This window comes from Candoia aspera, chromosome 7, assembly GCF_035149785.1.
Source record: "Candoia aspera isolate rCanAsp1 chromosome 7, rCanAsp1.hap2, whole genome shotgun sequence".
Taxonomy (NCBI): domain Eukaryota; kingdom Metazoa; phylum Chordata; class Lepidosauria; order Squamata; family Boidae; genus Candoia; species Candoia aspera.
In genome coordinates, this window is record NC_086159.1 from 53,987,458 (window position 1) to 54,001,670 (window position 14,213).

Genomic DNA, 14,213 nt, shown 5'->3' on the forward strand with positions numbered 1-14,213 from the left:
AGTATGATCTTTGCTGAAAAGAGAGCCAGCAAACAAAGGATAATGGCATTCAGTATACCCTGAAGGCCTTCTGCATTGCTTGGTTGTGCTGAAGTTTCCCATTACACTCAGCACAGACTATTTTTAACTTAGTGGGTGGGTATGACCTTAGAGTTGACATGCTGGAGAAGCATGTTTAAATGCATGATCATGCACTCTTTGATTCTAAAGAATGCTGACAACTACAGGTTTCCTTTTTAGGGGGGTAGAAACACTGTTGCATTAATGTACACATTTTCCAAGTTCCTTGTTGAAAGGTGAGAAGACAAACTCTTTTTATTTAAAATTATGATCCTGATTCTGATCCCTTTGTGAGCAAGGAATCATTGCCCATGTACAACTTTGTACCTGTTAACCTAAACACGAAGTTAATAAGGTAAGAACATCATGGATATATATTGCCTATTGTTATTGGACATACAGTAGAAAACTTTGCTCATGCAGTATTTTACTTCTGAACCTCTGAACAGTGATCTGCATAGCCAAATAAGACAACTTTTCCCAGATTTCTATGGAAGCATGCTACAGTATTTAGTGACTCAGAAATTCAGAGCAGATGAAAGTCTGGACTTCAACACCCACTGCTGATTCATGTATGTGTAAAGGGGAGTTTCTATCTTTCATTATTCAGCACTCAGGAAGCATCAGACTGTCTAATTAAGACTAGTAACAGCTGTGTTTTTTAAAATCTAATTGGATATTTACACCGGCGATTTCCTTCCTGGATACAAACTTCAAGAATTCCTAAAGAATCATTTAAGAGAAAAAAGAGACTGCAGAGGAACACTTAATACATGCTTAAAAAAATAAACTTGAAATCTCAGCTTTCTTTCTTTTTTGCTCTATTTTGCTTTGTTGGTAGCGTCATTTTTAGAATATTGCTTATTAGAGCGTCAGAATAAGGTTCCCAGGCTCTGCAAGGGTTGAATGAAAAGTTATGCCTCCAACTCCATAATTTTAGTTTAAATAGGACTATTTTTATAAATGAAACAGGAAAATCACACTTAAACTGAGCTCTTTTGTTACCTGTATTTACTTCTCCACATAATCACCACCATTCAGTACACACTCCTGCCAATGATGGACCAGCTTTTTAAAGCCATCACGAAACAAGTCCACAGGTCTCTTCAACCAGCTTCTGACAATCCTTTCCACTCTCCATTTAAGTCAAACGTATGTCCATGGAAGTATTTCTTCAATTCTGAGAAAAGGTAGAAGTCAGGACTGGACTGGACTGTGGATGGGATAAGACAAAGATCTAACTTTGCAATTGTCCTTGGCTAGCTTGTGACATCTGAGTGCCCAATGTAGTCACATTGCAGCAAAATTTCCTTCTTGCACTTTCAAATTCTGCTTCACCATTGTTTCAAAATTTTAACTATTGCAATGAAGTGCTTTCAGTTGATCGTGGTGCCACGTTCAAGAAAATCCATCTGAATAATACAATCAATGTCCTAAATAACTGTAACCATGAGTTTTCCTGATGAAACCTGGGTTTTGATTCCCTCAGCCCCAATTTTTGAACCTCTGTGATAATATACCATGGGCTGACCATTAATTTCTGAGTCATAACGATGACCCCACGTTTGGCTTTCGTCACGTTGTGAAGAAATTCCTTACCTTCATTCTCATAGCACAGAAATAAATTCTGGCAAATTTCAACTCTTGAAGCTTTCATCTCTCTCCTCAGCATGCATGGAACCCATCTTGCAAAAACCACCTGATACTGAAGAATATCAACAATGTAACACACATGTTCTTTTCAAATGCCAAGGTTGACAGCAATCTTCCTTTGAGTGATCCACCAATTGTCCTTAAGGAATTCTTCAACATTTCTCACATGAAGCTCATTGGTTGCTATCACAGCTCATCCTCTGCATTCTTGATCACACAAATCAGTTCTTCCCGGTTCACCTTCTTTATACTTTTTGGCCCAGTGACACACAGTACTCACATCAATACAGTTATCACCATAAACTGCACTTGGTGGTGAATTTCAGCTGGAAGAAATCCCTTAGTGGTCAAAAAATCAATCTTGGTGAGTTGCTTAAAACACCTTGACATGTACTCACTGCAGGCTTTCATTTCACAAACAATAGCAACACCACCTTTTTTTCACTGCAACTTCCCAACTGACATGAAAGAACAGGTAAGGAACACATCAGAGCCCTTCAGTACTGCCATCTGTTTTTGACTTAACACTGGAGGCATCACTTTTCATTTAACCCTTGTATAGCTGCTTTAATGCTCTGGAGATTTTAAAGCTCCTATCAGTGAAATTCACCTGTCTCTTTCCTATTATAAACTTAAACTGCAGATGCTACAGAAATTACTGAAGAAATACAAGAATATAAAATATCAAGCAATAATATCTGGGCAACTGATCATGTACTCATTAAAAAATTCAGGTTTTGAAAATACTTGGTTGATTATCACTTTAGTTCGCTGTATAAACATATCGCCAAATCAAGGTGGTGTTTCTACTATGTAATACAATCCACAATGGTAAATATATGCACACCAAACACAGCTACAAATATAACCAAACATTAAGTTTGCATGCAGTACATTATACAGAGTCATTAAACTGCCTTTAGGATCATGTGTAATTAACTATATGAAATAGAATTATAAATAGATGTTAATTACAATTATTGTGGCATGGATTGTATCATACCAGCATGATTACTTAAAGAATATGCAGCCAGACACTAAAACTAATTGAAATTAGTTTTCCTTTTGTTCTCAAAATGCCTAAGTATTTGACTGCGTATTTCTTGTTTCTAATGTACTTGTGTGATTCTTTAAGACTGCAATCTTAAAGACACAGCTATGAGTAAACTGCCTGAACTAAAAGGAATTACTTGTAAATTGACATTACAGGATTCTGAAGTAAAATTCTTTATTCCTATGTTTACCTGTAATTATTCAATTAATATAGCTAAAAATAAAAACACAGATTCCACGTCATTCTAATTCTAATCGTATTATTTCTATTAGCAATCTATGTTTAATTATATCATTCAACTAACTATACAATAACAGAGCTGTTATTTATCACTATCATCGTTGAATTCTGTTATATCATTGGTTTCAGGAAAAAATAAAGCCAGAATAGTTGTTTTAGAAATTCAAGACAGCTTCACACTACTAAACATTAACCGTCACACCCTAACCACTGTACTACACAACAGATTTTTATTCGATACTCTTTGTATATTATGTTATTCAATTCATGCCACTCAGTAACGTCCAATCTATTCCCCAAAAGCGTCTGTACTTTTGTGTAAGAGTGTCTTTCACTTTTTTAAAATGGGTTTGTGGTGTTTTACAGCCTAAGTGAATGACAAGCATAAATACACCCAATGATAAGAACAGAATTCACATCATTAACACTGAAGTATTTGTAGAAAAAATTCTTAAATCTACTGCCCAATAGCTTGCAGAGGATTATGAGTATTTTTTTAATTACTGTATTTATTACATGTTCTGAACCACCCAATAGCCAAAGCACACTAAAATATGAAATTTGAATAAAAATATATACAATGACGTCAAATAAAATGCAGAATGAAAACACCATACTGACTAGGCAGCAGCAAGGCAGTCATTCAAAATCTTTAAAAATCAGAATTAAAACACAATTAAAAGCCAATTAAAAAACAGTTTAAAAGCCTGTGAAAATAGAAAGGGCTTCTGTCTGTTCCCAGAATAATGTAGGCACAAGCTGAAGCTTTCTGAAGAGGGAATTCTGTCACAGAAAAGCTCTGTCCCTTATAAAGAACCACCTCACCTTCTTGGGTAGCGTGACCTGGACCTTGACAGTCTTAATCTCTGAGTAGGTACATGTGGGAGAAAGTAAACTCTATGCATGGCACTTATATTGGAAACTACTAGACCAGATGGAAAACAAATTCATCATAAGGTTAAGAAGAAGAAAGGTTTAGAGCATAATGCTTCTTAATAGATCACAAACTCATTATTTAACACCTAGTCAAAAAATACTCTGTTGGGCTGAAATTTTCTTTATATACAGCTTTTACAAATGCCTTCAATACTATTTATAGAGGCAGAATCTGGGACAAACTCGAAGTTGTTGCAACAACAAATTTTATTTATTTGTTTGTTTGTTTAATTTTTATTCCGCCATTATTATTATTATTATTATTATTATTATTATTATTATTATTATTATATAAATAACTCAAGGTGGCAAACGTACCTGATACTCCCTCCTCCTGTTTTCCCAACAACAGCAACCCTGTGAGGTGAGTTGGGCTGAGAGAGAGTGACTGGCCCAAGGTCACCCAGCCAGCTTTCATGCCGAAGGGAGGACTAGAACTCACAGTCTCCTAGTTTCTAGCCCAGCACCTTAACCACTACAGCTCACTAATTAGCTATATACCAATACTTATTTGAGAGTAAGATATAAATTGAATGACATCCATTCTAATTCAGTACCAGGGCAAACAGGTTTTAGACACAGTTTAACTTTATTTTTTAATTGCTGTATTAATGTCCTAGTTAAGGCCTTAGTTTAGTGTATCATCACCCACTTAAAATAGTAGAACAAAAACTTACAATATAATTGCATGCTGATGATGCAGTGCTATTATCACAAACTCTACTTGTTCTTTGGTCTTTATTGTAGCAAGGAACATCTTCAAATTAACTATCAAAAGACTAAAATAATCATATTTGTTACAAGACCCAAGCTACATCACGGGATTATCAAGAGAAGAAGATAGGGCAGATTAAATGTTTAAAATATTTCTGAGTGGTACTTTACTCTTCCGGAGCTTTGACTAAAGCATGCAGTATTGTTAGGCCAAGAAGCATAGCTGCTCTTTTGGAAGTATGTGCCCCAAATGCAGCCCCAGTGACTGGAGTTTGGGATCCAGAAGCTTGAAAGCAGAGTTTTGATAGAGTTTTTGGCTTTATCTTATATATATTTCTTGATAAATTCCTAGTTGAAGCAGGCTGTAACTTTAAAACTATGCTCCCTTGGACTTTCACTCTTAATTTTTACTCTCCTTAGGCTATGAACAAGCAGTAATGACTTCAAGACAATGTATCAGGGATGTAGACCTTCGAACAGAAATTAGTTTCCAACTGGAAGAATTGAGAGTGTTTCACCCGCCCCCAGAGGAAAAGCTGGCAGCTATGTCTTTTCATTGGTGTTCTCTAAATATAGAAGAACATTTGCTAAAGCAAGATTTCACCTGCTACCTTCAGCGGTCTCACAGAGTAGATTTAGTAACATCCCACTCAAAGAGTCATCATACTTTTGCAGATCAGGAACATCAGAGAATGTTATTCGTGTGCTTTTATATTACAATTTTTAGATAGGCAATTGCTTTAAGCATATTACTCCTATTTTGCTGAAATTCCCAGGTCACATGGATTTGTTTTACATTTCCTTACTTTTAACAGATAAAGGGTATTACATATAATGTGGTATATTTTTTTCCCAGTAGCTTGTAGTATTAGGCACAAGTTAACATCTAGGCAAGCCCTGGGCATTTTCTCGTGAATGACAGTAGAGCACAATTTGATTCTTACTGGGAGAATACTGAATAGTAAGCAAGGAGTAGCCTAGAAAGTTATTGTCTTTGTACGATTTACTGTCTTTATTTTACCATTTACAAGTATTTTATTCTGCTGGCCTTTGGCTGTAATAAAGATTTACTTACTGCTAATACAACAAGTAATTTAATACTTTGAGAATGTTAACAGTAGACATATAAAAATATACTTCGCCAACAATCAGTTCTAATATGCAATTTTCAGCAGGGAAAAGAAAAGACAATCGTCAGAGCTGTCTATGCACCAAATACTTTAATTATAAAGTGAAAAAACAAATTTTGTCTTTGGAGCATGTATTATCCATTTGCTTAATGTCATTGTGTCTGTTATGCACAATTCAACATTCATTTCTACATTCCATTATGAGTGGAACAGTCTGTATTCTTTAAATGCCAAGGGCGTAGTAAGCAGAGAAACAGTGCCACCTTATGGCTCCTCATTTTATGGTATAAGGAAAAAAACACACCTCTCTCAAGAATGACCAAATGTATTCATGGCCATGCTTCTGTAAAAATGAAGCACTCTCAACATCATTCAAACACAGACCATGCATGTTTTTCTATATTGGAGAAAATCTGTTTTGGTTACATCATATTTATCACAAACATTTCTAACTTCAAAATACATGTTACATAATCTTCCTCCATTATTATTATTACTACTGTTATTGCATCATTGCAGGCTATTTACATCTACCTATATTACCAGCAAAACATACACAAATAACGAAAATCCTTTGAAGATCTAGAAAGCAATGGTAATGATCATACAACTGTCACTCATCAAGAAGAAGAAAACAAAGACTTGCTGAGGTTTGCTTAAAGTTACTTACACAAGTGAAACTACGTCTCCACGTTGCACCTCATAATTCCGAATACTCCAGTGGTTTAAAAGCACTACATCAGATACTTGCTGTTCCACTGGATTCAGTGAAGGCTGAGGGGATTTAAAAAGGGACAGGTTTTAGCTTTCACAAACAGAATGGCCAAATCAACTTGCATAACAGCTTTCTTCTAACTGTGTCCAGAAGTCCAGAATTTTCATCAATATATGTTTGGTTGGGAATTTGGGACACAAGAGGCCAAGAGATTTGCAAAGCATCAGGCTGATGAAAGCTGTATACTGAATCATTAAAAGCACCGACGTACATCACATGGGACATACTATCTACTTGTAGCCCATGCTGCTTTGCCTAAGCTGTGCATGTAAAGAGAGGCTGGGGATGTGAGGAAAATGATATATGAATATTATTATTCTGCAACAGTCAATCCATCCTGCTCATCTGATCTTTACAGTTAATATGCTGAAAAGACAGTTTTGAAGTAGCACAGGGAGAATTACCAAGGAAACACAAGAATTACAAATACCCTTCACCTATAATAAATCTAGATGTCAACACTCTTTCTTAAGTCATGGGGAACTGCATTGCCTGCATTTATAAAGTCAAGGCTATAGAACTACAGAAAGGGAAATACAATGAGATTTATACTTATTACATGAAATGACATCTACTGCATGAAAGAATGCTACATTTCCATTTGATAACCTTCATGCTGGTAAGAAATCATGGAAGCAGTTTAAAAAGGCTATGATTCCACAGCAAAACGTGGTGCCAGGAATTTTATTGGCAGCAACAATGCAATTTATTACCTAAACAGCTCATCAACATAAAAACAAGTCAAGGTTAGTTAAGATTGGTAGTAAAACTAACCACTTTTCAAAATTTTGTTAAGCAATATTAGAATTAATTATTTTTTAGCCATAACAAAGCAAGTCATGATGAACAGATGGGGAAGATCCTGAGATTAAATTATTGATCACCTTGTTCCCCCTCAGAATTTGTATTTTTATTTTGCAAGTTATTTCCATATTACTTTTCATCAGTAAAACTATTTTTGAAACCTAAATCTTAACGTTTTTTTATATCTAGGTCTTCAACTGCACTAAAGACAGCTACTGTCAAGATTTCGAGTGTCGCTGGAATTAGCTCCAAATGGACCATGACAACTACATTGCTTTTACAATTTTCCCAGTACAGATGTAGTAGTACAAAGTCGCACAGCTGTCTCACACAAATTGTAGAATCAGATGCTTTTAACCAGCACAAAGCCTTAGCTTCTCTAATGATGCTTGGGGATTTTGTTCATATTTTTAAATGAAGCAATCTTATTTGCAGTTCTGGGACTACTGTGCAGAATAGAACACAGGTATCTTTCAGTTTTCACACTCCCTGATTTTGCAATACATTTCCCCATCTGGTTAGTAACAAAATTTCCACAAAAATGTGTTTTTATGGGAGAAATATGTGTAAAAGAACATGAAGGTATATTCCTGTGTGTTTTTTAAATAATAAATATATGGGATCCTATGAAGTTAGGAAAAAACATGCAAAAATCAGTGAGGCCTACAAATAGATCTACTAACCAAAGTCATCAACAACAAAAATGGGCCCATTATTCAGCCATGCTGCATAAATTATAGAGAAGAAAGGAATCTATTGAGCAGTCTCCTTTTCAGGAGTGAACAAGGAATATGGGGAGAAATTATACAATTTCCAAATAGACCTTAATTCAAAAATAAAATATAACCATTGCCTCCAAAAACACTATCACTGAAAATCTTATTGAATCTCACTAACGGTATTGTATAGTATAACCACAGGACTGAAACTACCAGAGACTTGATATTTAAGGAACAAATTAAGTATTTTAAGGGAGTTGTTTATAAAACAAAGAAATATTAATTTCAAAATAGTAGTGACATTATGCTGATCCTAAGGGTTTCCCTAACACATTCTATGACGTATCAGATCATTCAAATGACTTGCTTGTACTTAGAGAACAGTAGTGGATTTAATAATTTTTTCTGCACTGAATGAAAACCAACAAGTACAGATTCACTCTATTAAAGCCCAACCCACATTTTTTGCAACACTTCAGATTGGGAGTTTATACTTGTATAAGGCTACCTCTCTAATTGTTAACCTTTAGACAAATTGCATTAACTATGTCAAGATGAGCTCCTGTCTACTAGAGAAAAAAAATGGTTATTGTTCTTTTTGACTGTACACTGGCTGTTCTTATTTTCAGGAAATTACCATATCAGATTATTTACTATCAAGTGTAAACCGCTGAAGACTTAGAACACAGCTAAGACCACACTGATGTGTTTGGGAACTGATAACTCTGTGTTTACTAGCTCTGCAAAGCAGATATTCCATTTCACTCATATCTGGCCTATTAAATGCCTGGTTTGTTAACAAAACAACATTCTTCAGAAACCGTGCTACTGCATTACACATAGCCTTGCTCAGAATATGAAAACAAAAGAGAAAATAAGAAGACCAAACCATATTACTTGCTTTTTTTTTCTTTTTTTTTTAAAGAACTTTTAATTTTGGGCACAGCATGAGCCTGGATAATGAGTACACAAAACCAGCTAGGAGTCTGAAAGGTCTATTAGAAATCCAATTCTTGTAGACTGTACAGTGAACACTTCAAGTAAGACAATCATCTCATTGATGCGAGTGTGTTATCAATGAGTGTAAGACGGCATGCTGGCTAAACTTCACTTTCTATTACATCTGTAGCATTTAAATATATTCAGCAAAGAGATATGTCACATTTTCCTTTCCCAACCAAAAAAAAAGAAAATACATCATTATAGGAGGATCTTCAGTTTGATATTCAATATTCCTGTCAAATTATCGATTAATTGTCATAACTTTTTAAAAATAATCTGCAACTCAACCACTACAAAGGCTACTCTCTACAGCTGTTCCAAAAATAATGACTGTTGCTTTGAACATCAAAAATATTGCCTACATTACACCCAGGCAACACTGCAGAGTAAGATTGAGGCAAGGTAGCAAGGCAGAACTTGGACTGGTAAGGCTGCAAACTGGAGGCAAGGCTGGACTGGACTGGAGCATTCAGGCAAGGCTGTGAAATGGAGGCAAGGCTGGACTGGACTGGAGTGTTCAAGCAAGGCTGAGGTCTGAAGGCATGCCCAGATCGCCCTGGAGCGAAGCAACAAGGGTTGAAGCTGGACGCGAGGCTGTGTTCAGCAGGGACAGCAAAGAAAGGCTCTACTGGAGCGACCCATACAGATGGAGGTTCCACAAAGGCAGAAGGTGCTGGCACTGGTTCCACGCTGGCTAAAGGCAAGGCTTCTGATGCTGGTCAGGATTCTCCCGCAGGTGCTGTGAGCTCAAAGGAGCGGTTGTCTCCGGCAGCTTGTTCTTGGCATGCCTGCCTTATTTGCTCCTTTTCACGCCATTTTCCCTTACTGGTCAATCGTGCTTCTTTTTCTTTTGTGCGCTTCTCTGCTCTCCTCTCTCGAGCACTGATTGGAGGCTTCAAATCTCCCTCCAGAGTTTGTCCAATCAGCACCTGTGATTTCTCCCACTCTGCTGAGTCACTTCCTGGATTAGATTCTTCAAGTCCTTGCTGATAGGTTTCGTTTTCCCCTTCTGACTCCAAATAAGTTCCATTTTTGGAGTCAGAAGCAGGCTGAAACCGCACACTAGCTGAGGACTGTCCTTGTGCTTACTAGCTGTGTATTTTTAGCTGGAATATGCAAGAGCGCTTGAACATAAGATTGCCCAGGTTTTGTCTAAAATGGTCCAGAATGGCTAGAGTTATGTCATACAATCCTACCAGTCACATATCTTAGGTCTGCAATATCCAGTGGATTGAACTGTATCAGATCAACCCTCTTACAAAGACAGATATCTGATCAGGTCAGCATCCTTATGGAGTCAATCAGAATTCATGAATTCCAATGAACGTAAGTTTCTTCCCTTAAGTTTCTTCCCAAATGTAAGTTATGATGCCTTAATGTATCTGTACAATAGACATGCTCCATATAGCCTTCTCCATAAAGCCTCCATTGTGTAGTCAGACAGCAATATTCAGCGACACATGAAGCAGGGGAAATAATTAAGTCCTTCCACATTGGGGCTCAAACTCATGCCAGATGCCACATTATTTCTGTGAAAATATGAGACACGCTCATACTAGGCTTCTCATCAACATTTTCCAGAAGGATCATGAATGCCACTGAACACAAATCACACACATTTGTCAAAAAAGGTCAGTGCAAATATAGGAAAGTGTGTCAGAGTGCTAGAAAGCGTTTGGTCCGAGAGATCAGAAAAATCACACACCAGGCATTTCTATAAAAATTAATTTAATTACAGAAAGCACAAAAATATATTTACAAGCTGTGCATTCACACGCGCTCCGAGAGGACTGGGAAGAGAGGCTGCGCTGGAAAGCTACAAAAGCAAAACTAAACAAGTCCGGGCAAGTTCCTCCCACAGGCAATGCAGCTATTAACACCCAAAACTGAGGACAATTAAGTTTGACCTCTTCACCCTGCCGATACTTAAGAAAGTACTCAATTACCATGGTAACCTAGTGGCTTGGTCTGTGCAAAAAAACCAAAGAAATGCCAACAAAGTGAATTCTTCATTAACACCCGCCCAAACCATTTATTTATCTACATCTCTTGATTTATCAGTAACACCTCCCTTAAACCACTTTCTCTATTTAAAGTGCACTTCAAAGACCCAGAAGTGCATGTTTCAAATCATGTTCAATAAAATAGATGTATTTTATACTTCCCTCAAATGCAAAAAACATTTGCCTTGGTAAGCATATTAGATATAGACATCTTTGTGATGAAAAGGCCTTTTCTGTACAGAATTTACCTTTCTAGTGCTGAAAATTACATTTTTATCCTGCCTTTGAAATTGGAATGTCTCTTAGTTCTGATTCAGGCCTTCATACCTAAAAATGAACAGACAGAAAGGATACATGTTACCTGCATTGAAGCCCCTTCTACTCTCGCTATACAAGCCACTCTGTCGAGGAAAGTAACGGTCACAGGAACGGCAACAAAAAAACCTTTCAAAAAGGCTTTAATGTACTTTCTCCCAAAGCCTTGCATCTGTATCATAATCTGAAATATAAAATAAAGCCACAATATAAACTGGACTTCATAACTTTAAAAAATGCAAAAAAATATAACAATGATACAGAATACGTGGGCTGAGTTAACTTTGCCTCCTTCCAACTCTTAGTTCATTTACAGCTAGCTATTCATGTTTTTGTGTATCATTAGAAATGATGCTAATAAGGTAGTTTCTTGTACAGAAAGTTTACCAGCCGTCAGAGCAGGGTTTCTCAACCAGGATTCCATGGAACCCTAGGATTCCACGAGAGGTCACTAGGGGTTCCCTGGGAGATCACAATTTATTTAAAGAATTATTTCAAATTTGGGCAACTTCACATTAAAGAGGTACATTTCGGTCTTTATTTTTAGTTTAAGAACACTGCATATATACAGGCCTACCCATGATAAGGATATAATAATTTTGTAACTTCTGGCCTATACTTGAGCCTGAATGTGCAGGGGTTCCCCAAGGCCTGAAAATATTTCAAGGCTTCCTCCAGGGTCAAAAGGTTGTGAAAGGCCGCATTACAGTGAGGCAGACAATGGGCCAGATGCTGCTGGGAGGAGGAGTAAGGTGGATGTTGTCAATTCATTATTTTCCTTCTTGGCTATTGATTACTCCCTAAAAAGCTTCCTTTTGAGAAAAGCAAACAGGTAAAAATTGCCTTTCGTCCTTGAACCAAAATTTTATCTTCATCTCTTTTGCAGTTGGAAGGACATTTTGTGCAAGAGCTACTCCACACAGGTTTGTCAAACAACAGATAGAAAATAATTTATAAAATGATGAATTAAAAAGATTATCTTCATCCACTTTCTAAAACAACCATTTAAAATTACCACAAAATATTTATGAATAATGATAATGATGATCTAGTGCTGTCACGAGGGCTGATGAGCTGACCTGGCTGCCAGCCAGAGTTGTCATGGGGAGATGTCCAGGCAGCAGTTCCATTGGTCCAGCCTGGTAGATAGGTGCTGGGGACGAGACCTGAGGGGACACCTACCTCCTCAGTTGCTGGGGAACATGCTGCTGGTCTGCACAGCTGCCTTTCAAGGCCAGAACTGAGCTGCTTTTCCTCTTTTACTTACTCCATATGCTGGCTCACAGCAGCAGAGCAGCAGCCAGGCCTAGCCACCAAAGCTCATAAGCCACACAGTACTATTTTGCAAAGTCAAAAATACTGTGAAGGTTAAGGAAGACAGACTTATCACACTTCCACTCCTTTACATCACAGTGCAATCCAGCTACGAGCCTTTCCCCAGTTACCTGAATTAGAAGTTCACAACCAGAGAATCAAGGATACAACTCTAATAAGATGCTTTTATTGACAATACTAGAAAACTCCTTAATAATGAAAGAAACTAGCTACTGCAAACCCTTAAGACTTCATTCATTCATTCATTCATATATATATATATATATATTGACTTGACTTGACTTGACTTGACTCGACTCATGGGACTGCTATCTATCTATCTATCTATCTATCTATCTATCTATCTATCTATCTATAGCAGTCCCATGAGTCAAATCCAAATCTTGTTCTCCTGGTTGGCATCAGTATTTGTAATTTTAAAGGACCAGTCTGTCTCTGGCCCTTTGTTTATGACCTTGCCAGCTCTCACCTTCATACTAACCCAATCACACCAAGAAACCAAAGGATGCCAAGGCAACTGAGTTCAAACTGAGACTACACTAGGATAAAAACATCTTGCTTCCACCAGTCCTTCCCACAATCATTTGGAAGCAACATGGCTCAAAATGTTCTCTTCACTTATTACTTCACAGGGTGCAAACTGGTTTCTATTATTAGCTCTTCCTTACACTGCATAAGTAAAAATCACATCACTATCTTGCAACCAACTGAAAAAACAAGCCTCCATTCACACAGAAAGAATCTGCTGATTCACAATAACCTAGCATCATTTAAAAGTGTTTCCTATTAGCATTATTCTTTGAAAATGGCTGTTCTGTGTGAATAATACTTGGATAGCAAATATGTCGCTTAACATATTAAAAATTTAAACTGAAGAAAATCCTCAAAACTTTAACTGAGCATTAAAGCACTGAGCCTAAATGAACCAATCCTACATTGTGTTAATAACACCAATTAAACCTTAAATATGAAATGGAGAATATATTGCCTCTAAAAATATTTGTACAAAGAAGTGAAATACTGCCAAGTTAAAATAATTATATTTTTTTTTAAAAATTAAGCAAGCTTCTGTGGGTTTATTATAATAAATATTGAAACCACATCTCAATTTTAAAAAAAACAGCAAAAGAAATTATGTAACTTTGAAAACTAGCAATTTATGCTAAACTTCAAAAAGTTCTTTACAATTATTCTGGAGGCTGGTGAAGGTGGAAAAGAGAAAGAGAAGGACACAGGGTATATTAAAATTTACATAATATGCTTACAGTATAATGCTTTTAAAATTTGTTATCATGACCCTACATCAAAGGAAGGAAGGAAGGAAGGAAGGAAGGAAGGAAGGAAGGAAGGAAGGAAGGAAGGAAGGAAGGAAGGAAGGAAGGAAGGAAGGAAGGAGGCAGGTGGGCAGGCAGGAGTTTGTTTTGAAAATAAAATTCTTGGAACATTTTTATATCTCTGAAATATAATTTAGCA

The 14,213-nt window shown here is 36.7% G+C and overlaps 1 protein-coding gene across 1 annotated transcript in view; it reads right to left on the reverse strand.

Annotated features, from left to right (window-relative positions):
* IMMP2L (inner mitochondrial membrane peptidase subunit 2) overlaps positions 1–14,213 on the reverse strand; it is a 463,417-nt gene that overhangs the window by 439,108 nt on the left and 10,096 nt on the right. Inside the window, exons 2-3 of the mRNA XM_063309432.1 lie at positions 11,452–11,589; positions 6,458–6,561 (exon numbers count right to left, since the gene is read on the reverse strand). Of these exons, the coding sequence (XP_063165502.1) occupies positions 6,458–6,561; positions 11,452–11,589 (242 nt within the window). The remainder of the gene's footprint in view (positions 1–6,457; positions 6,562–11,451; positions 11,590–14,213) is intronic.